Here is a 16,155-nt window from a genome sequence, read left to right as displayed (position 1 = left end):
ACGTCATGTGCACAACAAGTATGTGCTTGCTATGATGCAGTTGGTAATAAACAACCAAAGGTAGGCATGCCTGCTTGGTAGCATGCTTGACGATTCAGATTGTTGTCAGATGTGACAACGTTAATCAAACCAGGTAAAATATCTACAGGTGCTGGTCATATAATTAGAATATCATCAAAAAGTTGATTTATTTCACTAATTCCATTAAAAAAGTGAAACTTGTATAATGTATACATTCATTCCACACAGACTGATATATTTCAAGTGTTCATTCCTTTTTATTGTGATGATTATAACTGACAACTAATGAAAACCCCAAAATCAGTATCTCAGAATATTAGAATATTGTGAAAAGGTTCAATATTGCAGACACCTGGTGCCACTCTAATCAGCTAATTAACTCAAAACACCTGCAAAGGCCTTTAAATGGTCTCTCAGTCTAGTTCTGTAGGCTACACAATCATGGGGAAGACTACTGACTTGACAGCTGTCCAAAAGATGACCACTGACACCTTGCACGAGGAGGGCAGGACACAAAAGGTCATTGCTAAAGAGGCTGGCTGTTCACAGAGCTCTGTGTCCAAACACATTCATAGAGAGGTGAAGGGAAGGAAAAGATGTGGTAGAAAAAAGTGTACAAGCAATAGAGATAACCGCACCCTGGAGAGGATTGTGAAACAAAACCCATTCAAAAATGTGGGGGAGATTCACAAAGAGTGGACTGCAGCTGGAGTCAGTGCTTCAAGAACCACCACGCACAGACGTATGCAAGACATGGGTTTCAGCTGTCGCATTCCTTATGTCAAGCCAGTCTTGAACAAGACACAGCGTCAGAAGTGTCTAGCCTGGGATAAAGACAAAAAGGTCTGGACTGCTGCTGAGTGGTCCAAAGTTATGTTCTTTGATGAAAGTAAATTTTGCATTTCCTTTGGAAATCAAGGTCCCAGAGTCTGGAGGAAGAGAGGAGAGGCACAGAATCCATGTTGCTTGAAATCCAGTGTATAGTTTCCACAGTCAGTGATGGTTTGGGGTGCCATGTCATCTGCTGGTGTTGGTCCACTGTGTTTTCTGAGGTCCAAGGTCAATGCAGCCGTCTACCAGGAAGTTTTAGTGCACTTCATGCTTCCTGCTGCTGACCAACTTTATGGATGCAGATTTCATTTTCCAACAGGACTTGGCACCTGCATACAGTGCCAAAGCTACCAGTACCTGGTTTAAGGACCATGGTATCCCTGTTCTTAATTGGCCAGCAAACTCACCTGACCTTAACCCTATAGAAAATCTATGGGGTATTGTGAAGAGGAAGATGTGATACGCCAGACCCAACAATGCTGAAGAACTGAAGGCCACTATCAGAGCAACCTGGGCTCTCATAACACCTGAGCAGTGCCACAGACTGATCAACTCCATTCCACGCCGCATTGCTGCAGTAATTCAGGCAAAAGGAGCCCCAACTAAGTATTGAGTGCTGTACATGCTCATACTTTTCATGTTCATACTTTTCAGTTGGCCAACATTTCTAAAAATCCTTTTTTTGTATTGGTCTTAAGTAATATTCTAATTTTCTGAGATACTGAATTTGGGATTTTCATTAGTTGTCAGTTTTAATCATCACAATTAAATGAAATAAACATTTGAAATATATCAGTGTGTGTAATGAATGAATATAATATCCAAGTTTCACTTTTTGAATGGAATTACTGAAATAAATTAACTTTTTGATGATATTCTAATTATATGACCAGCACCTGTAGGTCAAATTTTTGTTTCTCTCTGGCCAGTGCTGGCAACACTAAAAAGGCCAGGACTTCATGTCAGTAATCTGGACCAATAATGTGCAAACATTTGTTTATGGTCACTTCTTTTGAAGCATAACGCTGAAACTCTAAGTGGATGGGGGTTCAATGAATTGTTTTTAACAGTGTCAGTCAACATATTGGCTGTTGCAGGACTAGAACCTGTCATTATTTGGTCAAAGGGTTTGCTCCTTTAACTCTAAACTACCTTTGCACCCATTAGATGTTAATATAGAGGCAGTTGTTTGAATATTTTTAGTTTATTAAGTTTAATCATTAACCTTTATCCAAGTGATGCCAGTTAAATCCACTGTTGTAGATTATGTTAATGTTTGTAGTCTTGCTTATCTGCTGCACGTTATGGAGTCCTAACATCTGTGTTACCTGTGGTCTGAGGTACGGTTAGTGTGTAGCAATAAAAAAAAATGCATTGTGGCTCTAATCATATTTGGTTGTTTCCATGATAGCCATGTGCCCAAGGAACATGGCCTTTATGGTTCAGCTATTTATATCATGGCAAAACCCATTTGCATGTGACTGAACTGACCTACAGATATTTAGTCAATTAATACTATATTGGCTGAATATCCAATCCGTTTTATAACTATTCTTGTGTGAATTTGTATCTACAGGTTTAATATGTATCATGACAATTTATGAAACATCTAACATCTCCTGACACATTAAGCTTTACCTGTGGAACTTGATTGTTGTTTTGCAGTAATTGCAATAAAGGTATTTCCAGTGTTTTATCTACTGAAAGTGATTTACTTCCTCATCAGTCCTGTCAAGCAGAATACTTGTTGTGGTTGTTCAGTGTAACTACTTTGAATAAATACATGGTGCTTATGGCATTTGTTATCATCACAAGTTATTTTAGTAATTATACATGAATCTGTAAGCATTTCCTTTATTATTTTCTGTACAAAATTGCAGAACACCAACAGTGTTATGCTTATATCTCAACATTGTTCATTGAAGCAGGATAAAACTATGGAGTAAGTTGAGTTAAGACATTGAACAAATATTTCTTCAAGGGGCTGAAATAATGTGCAGTATGCCTGAGGGGGGAAAACAACAAGACATTGACTGATTAATAGGCTACTTTCTTTTTAGGAGGTAGTATGTGTGCAAATATTTAATTATAGTGCTGGAGATATACATATACACATACACACATACACACACACACACACACACACACTATGTAAAACACATGTCCACGTGAATTAACTGCCAAATAGTCAAGCACACAAGTTTCTTCACCTTTTGCACACCAAGACTGGAAATCATGTGGGCAGCTTTGGCACAAAGTCTCGGTTTAGAAAATCCTATGCAAATTTGTACGTCCCTGTTAACAGCGTCACCTGTACACGCAACACTAAATGCATTTGCAACCAGTTTTTCATAGCGGTTAGCCTTGAAGAGATAAAACAGGTGTTGACTATGGCTTTAGTCACGAAAGCACCATAAAGAGAATCTGTTAGCGACTAAATGCAGGCGACAGGACAGACTATTTTTCTTCTTAATATGCAAAACAAGTGGTGGCATTTTCTGACACGAAGGCGCAAAGTAATGAACAATTCTCACAGAGTAATTGGCTCCAATGTGGTCACAATGGAAGACCAGCTCCCGTGTCTTATGTACGTATAGTGTTTCCAGCAGAACAAAAGTCTGTCTCCATCAGACACATGAAACCCAAGGTTGAAGTGTCTCTGCTCTCCATAGTGACCCGTGGAGAGGCTCATGCTCTTGTACAGTTCCTGGCCTTGCCATATTGACTGCCAGTGGCAACTTGAGCCTGCTCTGGGTCTCATCTGACATCATTTTCAGTGGTGATGTGACACTGGGCATTCTCTGCATTCTCTGTCCTCATGTCTGAGGCAGCAGCGTTTTTAGTCTCTGGGCTAGTTGCCGTCCCAGCCATACTGACAGTACTTTAAACAGGAGTCTGGGGCAGCAGTGCCACATGAATTTACCAGTCTTTGTCGGTCTTCTCATCCCTCCCAGCTCCTGTATTAAACCCCTGAAATCCTGCGGTAAGCAGTACCGAGGGACACCTCTGAAGGACTTTGGGATGTCCCTGCTGTGGCAAAGGCCCTGGAAGTAAACAAGGACCACTCCCTGACCTTTGCAACCCTGCAGCGCCCCCTCTAAGCAGGCCAGAGCAGCTGTAAACACTGGTGCTATCACTGCAGAGGGCTCATTGGAGGGGTACCACTCTTCATCATGACATAATTCAACACAATATTTTTTCCCTTTTTTGCCATTTCCTGGGCTTCTTCCATTTAGTTTCAGATCCTCTGCCATCTCTACTCTTATTTCTTCATGTCTCATCTCTGCTTTACTGCAATCTTCCTTTTTTCTCACATTCTTATCCACGTTTGCCCTCTCTTCCCACCACTTCTCATAGGTCTTCTTGGCTTCAGCACTCCAAATTATCACTACTTTTCCTTGTGCCTTGCGCACGGATTCCCACTGCCCGTACAGCCAGGGAAGTGGACCCAGGTCTGCCACTCCAGTCCTAGCCTTTGTTTGAGAGCTTTGGGCCCACAAAGCCATGTGCACTGTGGCACTCAGCTCCCCCTGTAGGACTGAGGCTAATGCACACACAGCAGAGACATGGGCCGACTCCTCTGATGAGCACACCAGCAATACTGGCTTCTCGATACAGAGCCAACCTAAAAGCAAGAGGGGAAAAAAAGTATTCATTTCTTGTTGGCTAACTGTCAGTTGTTCCTTTGAGACTGTAAATTTAACAAAGTTGCCAACAGAGGCAATACAATGGTGAAATTAAAATGATTTCTAATCAGACATGCAACCACTCAAAGACAAAGTGATTATTCAAATGGAATGAACCAGTACCTTGAGCTAGTTTTTAAAGGAGGAAACAGAACTAACCTGCAGCTCCACTCTTGGTGAGACGGTGGATGAAAATTCCAAGTATCAAAACAATGACCACAAATATCAAAGATGCCACAGCATACATGCCACATCTGTTGTGCGTGTCTGTAAAACACAGAAGGGGTAGTGTGTGGAATTTACTTTGTAGGAGTTGTGTGTGCATACATGCATTGATCCATGGACTGACACACAAAAGCTCATATGTTTGTACACTGTGTGTGAGAGAATGTCTTGAATACACTTACAGTCTGGGCACAGAATTCTTCTGCCACGAAGAGCAGGATCTGACTGCCACACCTGCAGAAAAGCAGATTGAAAGAATTGAGAGGAGAGAAACTCTAACACTCCATGACCAAAAACACTTTTCTCAATCTTGCACAATGGCACCCCATGTACTTTACCTGCACACACGGCTTCTCAGCAAGAAAGTGAAGAGGTACATTTATCCTTGATATAGTATTACTGTCCTGTAAAATGGATGCGAGGAGTCAAATATTTGCTCACATGAAAATTAAAATGCCATTTCCCCCCCCCTCTCTTTAGCTCTTTCTTTCTCACAAACACATATGTACTGCACGTTTACCATTGTTACTGAGTGGACCTGGCCCACAGGTGTACATTCCCTCTCATTGAGGAGACAAAGTTGAGCGGAGAACTTTGCTCGAACAGAAGAGGTGAGATACAAAAACATGCTCTTCCTGCCCGGTCCAACATGCACCTCCCATGATGACATATCTGTGAAGGACAAGGAGGGAGGGAGTCAATAGAGGGAAACCGGCAGATAAATTCAGACTTATCACAGCTATAAGCAAAAGAAACAGTCTTTCCCCACTTGACTTACCAGCCTGGAAGGGACAAGATATATTATGGCTGTCTTGTAGAGAAAACTGCAAAAATTAAACAAATATGTGAATCTGTGATAAAAATAAATAAATAAATAAAAAGTAGGCAAATGGGATTTTGGCTTATTCTCACCTGCACACACATCTGAGGGTGTGTGTCCAGTTCAGATATGTTAAATATCTGTTGAGGAGACACAGTGGACAAGCAGCGTGAGAAAGTTTTATTCATTTAAAGTCAGGCATCTATCACCAGTACCACCAGCAGTCCTGCCAAACATACCAAGTTTGGTCCACCTTCCAGTGTAGAGTTGAGCACAGGTGTGCAGAGGAGTTCGTGTTGCCTCCAGCAGAGGGAGGCAGAGATCTTCAGGTCATTGGCAGGACACACTGGATGCAAAGAGAACTTTGAGCCATAAAGTGTGACACTGGAGGAGCGCCAAACATCTCTGACATCTGTAGAGGCAATGTAGATGCTGATGTTTACACTAGGACAACAACCTGTCAAGACTGTGGTTTATACACGGATGCAGTTGAGGTAAACCAGCCACATTATAATTTACCAATGTAAGTCATTATATATTGAGTCATAGTAAACAGTATCATGAAAGTACAAAATGGCAAAAAGTTGAAAACATTTTTTCTGACTGTTTCTGGTGTGAGGGTGTGCAGATAGTTTCTGTTTTATGTGCTAAGGTTTTGGATACTTGTCTGAAACTTCACCCGGTATACTCGAATAGTTTGGGAAATATCACTGAGACTTAGATTAGATTAATGCCACTCCAATATCTGTTCATAAAATATGAAGCTAATGCCCGGTGACCATTAGCTTAACTTAGCAAAAAAAAAGTAGAAACAGGGTGAAAAGTTACACTAAAACTTTTGTTTGGATTAAACAAACAAGATATGAAGCATTAACTCTTGAGCTTCAGAGGTGCTGGTGGGCAAAATTTCTTTCCAGTCTTTATGCTGTAGTTTTTTGTCCCTTTTGAGTGCTGTATGCGCCACAAAGTTTTTAAAACCTTGACACACTAGAACTATCTGCACGTCTAGATCCCATTTATATGTCTTTTTGTAATTTTGGTGAACTGACCCTTGAAAAAGAGTATCAATTTTAAAACTCAGAATCTTCTCATAATATAATTCTCTGATGGCGATGTCTTGGTGAAACATTTGGGCTCTAAACAAAATGTCACAAAACAGAAGCAAGTCTGTGTCTATAATTCCAATTTACCTAGTTTTAACACCTTTGCTTGGCTATGTTCTTGAGAGTGTGCACTTTTACAAAAGATGCTGATGTAGGCCTACAGGAATCCTGGTGATCAGCAGTATAGTTTTGAGGCATTAGAACATGCCACATGAAAGATTTTCAGGCAAATATCCCCCCAAAGCTGCAAAAATGGCTAATTGGGCCACATTTAAAATGCTCTTGATTCAAGGCTTAGGCCACTATGATAAAGGCTACTTTTCTGTATTTCCTGTAATGCCTCGGACGTGGAACCCCCTTGATAACAACATTGGAAGACGTGGCCAGTAAATTCATCATGCCTATTAACCAAAGATACGGCTAATCCAATGTAGGCCAATCCTACTTTAGATGAGCCATATATATATTTTTTTAAATATCTCTAAATTACAGTGGGATTGTGTGTGAAAAAAAACAGAAAGAAATGACACATACAATAAATGATAAGATTTAAAAACATAGGATTCTGGTAGGATTTTTGTTTTCTGGTTTTGTGAAAGACTGCAAGACACCCACTCAACAGATGTAACGAAACACCCCTGTTTTGTACTTTTGTATGAGACGGAGCATCTCAGTTGTCAGCTATAAAACAAAAACTCCCTACAAGAACGGTTTATTCTCAGTCAGACTCTGACATGAATCGTCCATCACACTCACCTGCAAGGCTTTTATTTTGAAATGGGCACTTTTTATGTCGACTGGCATCTTCATGGTTATAATATACCTGTCAACGCGGACAAGACAGACAGGCATGAAAAAAAAGACTGATTTCACAAAATAATAATATTGCCTGCATCAGACAAGTATTTGGAGCAGAAGGTACCTGCACGCACACACACGGCAGCAGGTAAGGGATGTTAAGAACTGCTGATCGAGACTGAGATGGATCAATCTGAAAAGAACACACAAATAAGTTACAGAGAAAGAAAATAATATTGTTTACATTATTTAGTGTGTACAAACAAAAGTTCACATATGCATTTAAAATGTGTCACTAACAATTTTGGGGGAATCTGCCCAGTTGCGGCAGTCCACTGCATTTTCTTGGTAACACCATCTGGCGTTGACTTTCTCTCCGGGCTCCACGGTGACAGTGATTGATTTAGACGACTGATTCACAGACACGTCAAAGTCTGGTATGGGATCTACATCACAACAAAAAATATTTACAGGATATGATCATGACCACGGGTGACACACTGAAGGAAAAACTTGAGGGGGCTGAGAAACATATACTATGATGACACAGATCTGAGTGGGTTTTTCCCCCCAGGGTAACAAGAGTGTTTTTAAGAGTATGAAAATGATGTGAATCATATGCTACAGCCGTTGCAGTCACCAGATCTGAACCTAAATGCGTACATATGCGTTATTTTGGACAGATTTGAGAGACCGTGCTCCCCACTGCCATTTTCCACACACCAAATGAGGGAACATTTTTTGGAAAAATTCTTTTTGATCCTTCCAGTGGAGTTCAGATACTTGTAGAAACTACACCAAGGAGTGTTGGAGCTGTTCTAGAGGCTCCAGGTGGCCCAACAGTTTTCTAAGACACTTTATGTAAGTTTTTTTCTTTAATTTGTCACCCATCTGAGGCAGGATATATCACACCAGACTCTTGCGTTGCCTTTGTGCTATACAGACATCTCTGATTGGGAAAGAATCAGGGAGAATGTTTGAACAAGGCAAAGGAAGATTAAACCAAAACATGACACCTGATGGCAGAAATCCCAAATACACTAGGGCTGAATGTTACGCAAATTAATGAATAAAACCATATTGTGATTATTTTGACAGATATTGCAGTTGCAATATCAGTGGCGAACGTAATTGGAATGGTAATTTTTGCATTTCATTTTCACTGAAAACTAAGAGTATTAATATGACTAAAAACACAGGCTGTAAGCTACCTCAATTTCTCTGTGCTGAGCATAATGTATCCCTTCAGGTTTATGGTATTCTTGCAAGTCATTTATTTACAGCCACGTCGCCTCCCTTCTGATAGCCTCACAGTAATGAAAGTGGGCCTAAATATCAACTCGTTTCTTTCTCCCAAGCCTTGCTGTCGTCAGTGTTAACTTACTTTCTGTAAAACAAAAACAGATATGCTCTCATTTTCATCTATGCAGCTTTCTGCTTGCACCGCTCTTTACAGGCTCGCACGCATAACCACGACCTGGAGTGTTTATTTGAATTGAACTGAATAAATATATTTATCTACATTATGCAACCTGGGCAGAGCAGGGTGTGCTGCTCTCTCCATAGCAAGCTGTTTGAAAGTTTATTGGGTCAGTTTGACTATCCAGAATTAACACAACAGATATCAAAAACACCATGTTTTTATTGTGAATAGTCAAACTTTAACGTCATTCTGCATAGTCAAAAAGACAGATATCTGTAATTTAGTTTTGACTAGTCTGTATTGAATTACAGATATCAGCAGTGATGTCACTGAAAACGACACTCATCTTGTCACATATCCAAAATGACAATTGCAGATATCTGTAATTCAATTTTGACTACTCCAATTAATAGTTGCAGGTATCTCAAACATCATTATGACTAGCCCGAATTGTTGTGCATGACTTCGCTCATACGAGGCTTCCCATTGGAAATTGGGCCAGCAAACAATTTGAACCTTAGCAGAAGCAATGGCGGTGGCTGTTGTGGATAAGATAGTTAGAAAATGAAATACAAAGAGCTTATCAAGGAATTTGTGGCGAAAAAGAGCTTTCACTAGAGATGAGGAGGAGGCAAGGCGGCTCACTCATTTGCTACTTCCACCATCAGCGCCAGAAAGCATCGTGTAGTTCACTCCTCCCACAACTGGCTGTAGTTTCTGATGTATCTACAGATATCTGCAATGTAATTTTGCCTAGTCAAAACTCTAATTCATGATATCTGTAATTACATTTTGACTAGGCAGAATGAAAGTTCAAGATATCTCCAACTTGAAATTAATCTTGAATATTGATATCTCAAGACATCTATAACTTGATTACACATATTTACAATGAAAGTCATCCAGTTTGAGATATCTATAACATAATTTTGACTCATCATAATTCCAGTTTAAGAAGTCATTCTGACCTGTTAAAACTAAATCCAAGATATCTTAAAAGGGCAATGGGGATATCTTGAATTGAGGGGAAATAATGATATCTTTCTCTGACATCTTAACTGGAATTATGGCGAGAAATCACACACACACACACACACACACACACACACACACACACACACACACGATTGGCAAAAGAAGTTTGAATCCTACTAGCCAAAATATATAACATATAAAGTGAAATATTTCAGGACCTTTTCGAATTAATCTTGATGATAATGGCTTACAGTTCATGAAGATAAAAAAAAATCCATATTTTCAAAATATTAGAATAAAGAACATATAACACATAAATGTCGATCTGAGAAGAGCCTTTAATCTCTCAGTCTGGTTCAATGCACACAACCACAATCATGGGGAAGACTTGACACCCTCCAAAAAGGAAGGTAAGCCACAGAAGGTCACTGCTGAAAGGGCTGGCTGTTCACAGAGTGCTGGATCAAAGCATATTCATGGAATATGGGCAGAAAGGTTAAAGTGTGGTAGAAAAAGGTGCATAAGAAACAGAGATGACCACAGCCTTGACAGGATTGTGTGAATCAAGAGCCTCCACGCACAGACAATACAAGGAAATGAGTATTTTCATTCATTTTCAAGCCAACCCTGAACCAGACATGACATCAGAATTGTCGTACCTGGGCGAAGGAGAAAAAGAACTGGACTGTTGCTCAGTGGACCATAGTCCTCTTTTCAGAGGAAAGTAAATTTTACATTTCATTCGGAAACAAAGGTCCCAAAGTCTGGAGGACGAGTAGAGAGGCACAGAATATAAGTTTCTTGAAGTCCAGTGTGAACTTTCCACAGGCAGTAATGATTTGGGGTGCTAAGTCATCTGCTGGTGTTGGTCCACTGTGTTTTATCAATGCAGCTGTCGAGATTTCAGATTACTTCAAGCTTCCATCTGCTGAAAGCTGTATGGAGATGCTGATTTCCTTTTCCAGCAGGACTTGGCACCTGCCCACAGTGCCAAAACAACTAGTACCTGATTGGCTGACCATGGTGTTTGGCCAGCCAACTTGCCTGACCCCATAGCGAATCTATGGTGATTGTCAAGAGGAAAATGAGAGACACCAGACGACCCAACAGTGTAGATGAGCAGAAGGCCACTATCAAAACAACCTTTCTTAACAGCTCAGCAGTGCCACAGGCTGACTGTCTCCATGTCATGCCGCATTGATGCAGTAATTTATGGAAAGGGAGCCCTGACCAAGTAATGAGCGGATAAATTAACCTTTTTCAGAATAGTTCAACTTTTCAGAAGGTCGACGTTTCTGTATTATTCATGCTTTATTCTAATATATTGAGATATGGACTTTTGATTTCCATAGGCTGTAAACTGTAATCATCAAGATTAAAACAAAAAAAATGCCTGAACTATTTCACTTTATAGGTTATGAATCTAGAATATATGAAGGTTTCACTTTGACTTAAATTGTGAAAAAAAAACAAAAAAACAAACCCATTTCATTAAAGAACGCTGTCACTATGCAAGTGCATCTCAGACAGTTAGAATATGAAGACCATTGTTCAGCTCTAAAATACACTACCTGGTACTGTATAACTGACGTTGCAGCTTGTTGATTTTGTGCTGTAGGAAACAGTAACAACACTATCTGCTCCAGCGTTGACACAACCATGCACCAGCTCCCACTAAATATAAGGGAAAAACAAAACACCATCAGAATTCTCTTTCATAAAACCATCTTCAATGTGTTAGAGCCTAATAAAAGGACAATTTATCTTACCACATCAAAACTGGTATTGCGTGAGACACCGTTTATACACTTCACTCTTATTTCGCGTCGGTTTCTTTCATTGTCACACTAAGAAAGAATAGAAAACGATAGATGTTATAGCGCCTTCTTGAACTACGATTAACTCAAGGCTCCACAACAACATTTTGTATACTGTAGAGTTTGGAGTAGTCCTACCTTTTGTTTGCATTTCCTTTTTTTCATAGGCCTAATTATCTCTCTATTTGTGGAGAGAATATCAATCACTGGGTCCTTACAGAAGTCTGCAAGAAAGCAGTGACATTTCAGGATTTTGTCAGACGCGCAACAATGGCCCCCTTAACACCTGGCATTAAAATGCATTTTGGGTGATCGAACTGCAATTGGATAGTACTAGACCTCATGAAAATACAGGTGTAAATGGACAAGATGCATTGAGGGCAGATTGTGATCAGATAAGCCCAGTGGTGGAACGTAACAAAGTACAAATACTTAATTATTGTACAAATACTTATTCTGCACAAGACATCATTACATTGCTATTTCCATGAAAAGAAAGAAAAGCATGCAGCGCACCTGAATGGATCAGCATTAAAAAGAGACAAATGTAAAAGTAATAAAAGCGACTCAACCCAGCTGATGCGAAGTCGGCATATTTATTTATGGTTTATTTTATTAGGGACCAACACATCTAACATAGAAAAATTGCAATCCAATGTGTGTACCATAGTGCTTTTAGCTAATTTGCAACACACGTCCCTAGAAGGGCTTTTACCAGTGATCAAGTAATCAAGTCACACTCGCGCACAGCCGGAGGGCCCTGCCTTACTCTCGTGTCAAAGGTGAAAGCAAGTGTGGCCTACAACTTTGATGAGAGGACGAAGAGGAAACTATCCTTCTAGCCACAAGAAGAGAAAAAAAAAAAAATTCAATTCACATTGACCATTGACTATTAAAATGCTGATTAGCTGGACAGAATGGGCAATATGGATGCACATCTCAGTAAATAATAAAATCACATAATCATATAAATAGTATTTTATATTTGAAAATGTATTGAAGAAAACCTGCCAGTTTGAATGGGCCTGATGCAGCTGAGAACATAATACATAGAAAATATCTACAATTTACAGGGGTTATGCTGAAGTTTGTCAGTAGAGTAGATGAGGGATCAGTCAGTACAAGCACAGACTCCAGCCAGTCACCCAATAGAAGCACAGTCAATACACATCCAGGCTCAGCCAGTATGAACAGAGCCAGTCGTCTTTAGCAGGTTACACAGACCCAGGTGAAATACAGGCAGCCCCAACCAGTACGAGCACAGCCAGGATGTACAGCCAGCATGTGATACAAGTAGCTCAGACCCTCATGGAACAGTTGCTGTGCCACCAAATGACCCAGCAGATTGGACCCCAGCGCAGAGGTCCATTCAAACCAGCACTTGATGTTTCTATGAGCTTTCCATTCAGGCTTATTAAAGGGGGAGGATTATATTGGGAGCATTGTGGTGTCAGGTGTGACTGTGCACCTCTGTTTTTGCGTTTGTGAGTCGCAGCCAGTTTGTGACTGAACAGAAAGGTAACTTGTTGAGTTTTGCAATATAAAGTGTATTGATGCTTGGATGCTGTTCGTCAAATGTAAGTCGCTTTGGATAAAAGTGTCTGCCAAATGAGTAAATGTAAACATCTAAAAACTGAAGCCAGTCCTGCTGTTTGGGAGCTGTACTTTATCGGCAGTGCTGAAGTTAACATCTCTGTAGATTTGTGGTGAGATTTCTGCCTGATCACAAGTCTTTTCAGTTAGTTTCAGTTTCCGCCTCCTTGTCTCATTCTTACATACCCAAGTCCCAAACAGGGGTTTTGGGTCTTTCAGACAGTCTGAAAGGGATGCTGACTGAACCATCAGCAGAATAGAAATATCCATTTGCCCTCTCGCAACTAAGTTTTCCTTATTTTGATTCACTATAACTTATAATGCTGTATTCAAACCGGTCTTGAGTGAATTTAAAAATATAGGTCACTTTTTGTAAGATCAATAGATTTGAATGCGTAGAACTTTTTACTCTAGAGTACTTAAGTATTTTTAAAATCAGGAACTTTTTACTTTAGATTTATACTGCATGACTTTTACTTTCACTTCAGTAACATTTTTCGTGTCGTACCTGTACTTTTACTTAAGCATGAAAATTGAGTACTTCTTCCACCACTGGATTGGACAAACCACGTCCGGAGGTGGGGAAGGCAACGTTGGATAAAATAGTGTGAGATAGCTAGATAAGTATCCCCCCTCACTTCAGGCCTCCCTTCAAAGCCACTCCACTACAGTGAGAGCAGAGTGCGCACATGTAGCTAGGCCCTGCTCATTACATTCCTGCAAAACAAACAGATTTTTTTTCTTAAATTCTTCTGTCAGAGCAGAAGGATCTGTCAGGATGGAAAGAGAATTTCAATAAATATAACAAAAGCAGTTTCTGAAATAAATTGCGTAGGCCTACCCTAGTTTCCCTTGCACTGAGTGATTACATCAGTGCTGAAGAGAGAGGAAAACATGGGTGTATAATCCATGGAGGAAAACAAGTCATGAAAGCCAGCTCAGAAAGTTATTATCCAGGCTACAGAGCACTTTTTGGCCCACGCAAATGAGAGGCAGATGTGAGGTTTAGTTGTTTGAGCTGGACAGAGCGATTAGATATCGATCAATGTGGACAGATGAGATGCAAATTGATTCCAGGTGTAAATGTAATCAGGTTAAAATCATCAAAATCTGGATTCAAGGTGCATTTTAAGGCCAGGTGTAAAGTGGGTCTTTGACAGCTTTAGAGATGAAGAGAAATGTATGATGAACAAAATAGACTTTGCAACTCTGGCTTGACTCCTACCATCAGCCTTTATCCCAACACGGACAGTGACACATTCAGAGTAAGTCCCCCTAAGTTCCTTGGACAGGACTGAGGTCACTTTCACAGGGCAGTGTCCCTCAACATAATCTGTCCAGACAAAGAGGAGCATTAGTACATCACATGTGGCTTTCACATGTAGTCACTGAAACGATGCCTTCAATGTGATGACAACACTCACATCCATTTGAAAACTTACCATTTTTATTTCCCCTCTAAAAGTAAGGACAAGCAAAAGACAACATAAGTTAAATAATTAATATCAAGCATTCACAGAACAGCAGATGGATTTGCCCATTTACCCGACATGCATTTATCACATTACTCTGTGTTTTAGACATGGAATCTAACCTATTTACAGTGAGCCATCCCGCCCCGTTACTGTACGGTCCAAAGTGTACGTTAATCTTAAACTCACCTGACATGTTATGGTGCATTCCAGCAGCAGCGGAGACAACAGGCCGGAAATAAATGCCACCGCGGTGTTGACACGCATTTTAAACATCTAACAAACACTTTAATTGTGAGCTGTCTGCACAATTAAAAGCCAGAATTTTGTGCCCTCGGGGAGGCACAGTTCTTCTCCTAGTCCATGTCCCTGGTTTCTGCTGGCAAGAGACAAAACCTGTGCAATATATCCTACGTGTTAAGCTGCTATACCGAGACGCTCTACATGAAAGATACCCCAAAGCAACGTGCTTTTCACAAAACACACACACTCACAGACACGTTGCTGGGAAAATCGTTGCGACCTTAGCTCCGCCTCACATCATCAGTCCCAGGCAGCAGGAGGAAACGCTTAAGTAAAGACCTGGTCAAAACCCTTTTGTACCTTCCTGAGGCCACTTGTGCGTTCACGCCCATCCTCGCAGTAAAAGACCCCTCCCACAGGAACGAGCAGTAAACCAAGTGGTCCATATCTTCTCACCCACGACACTTTCTGCTGCCAGGAAGTGATGGTGAAGGGCCCTAAAGTTTTTGCCCGTGTCTCTTTGAGTCACTCACTCACACACACACACGGTCATGTTTCAGGACGTTATGTTTACTTACATTCAGACCAAACCTTAAACCAAATTCTTTCCCCTAATAAGTAATGATTTATGTTATGGGGACTTGCATTTTGCCCCCATAAGGAACCAGTCCCCACAATGTGACTGTTTAAACAGATTAATGTCCCCACAGCATGAGTAATACTCACACACAAACGCATAGACACACACATAACAATAATCAATACAATCCCCCTGTAGTCCCAAGAATACTAAAATGTCACCCAGACACCTTTCCCACCTTCATATATAGAGTGCCTATAAAAATGATTAATTCCTCTTGTAAGATTTCATGTGGCTTTTTATTTTTTTATTTTATTTTAGTTAGAATAAATATTCATCCCCTTTAATATGACACATAAATCATCACTGGTGCAGCCACTAGGTTTGTCATACTTAAATGGAGATCATCTGTCTGTAGTCAAGAAGTTTCCATAAGTAACCCAGTACCCAAATTGAACTAAGTACCTGTTGTTTGCATCTCTTTCGCAATTCACTACAGATGCTTCCTCTTTTCCTCTTTGCATAACTGAGGTGTCAAAATTTTACCAACAAGATGATACACAACTTA

General features: G+C 40.3%; 1 protein-coding gene across 1 annotated transcript; it reads right to left on the bottom strand.

Annotated features, from left to right (window-relative positions):
- Positions 1-2,690: 2,690 nt before the first annotated feature.
- On the bottom strand, positions 2,691-15,380 carry LOC119906075 (interleukin-17 receptor E). The gene is made up of 17 exons (XM_038723588.1): positions 14,954-15,380; positions 14,735-14,750; positions 14,518-14,625; positions 11,838-11,923; positions 11,652-11,729; positions 11,454-11,556; positions 7,785-7,930; positions 7,609-7,677; positions 7,443-7,509; positions 5,823-5,995; positions 5,676-5,723; positions 5,542-5,587; positions 5,284-5,435; positions 5,102-5,167; positions 4,946-4,997; positions 4,698-4,805; positions 2,691-4,477 (listed from the first exon to the last, which is right to left on the bottom strand). Exons 1-17 carry the CDS (start codon positions 15,038-15,040, stop codon positions 3,669-3,671), a joined length of 2,214 nt encoding a protein of 737 aa, XP_038579516.1. The 5' UTR covers positions 15,041-15,380; the 3' UTR covers positions 2,691-3,668.
- Positions 15,381-16,155: the final 775 nt, after the last annotated feature.

Source organism: Micropterus salmoides, unplaced genomic scaffold (genome assembly GCF_014851395.1).
Source record: "Micropterus salmoides isolate LMB-PRFRI ecotype aquatic unplaced genomic scaffold, ASM1485139v1 Ms_hic_scaffold_16, whole genome shotgun sequence".
NCBI lineage: Eukaryota > Metazoa > Chordata > Actinopteri > Centrarchiformes > Centrarchidae > Micropterus > Micropterus salmoides.
Note: the sequence above shows the minus strand (reverse complement) of the source record. Positions and strands in the feature narration are given on the sequence as shown.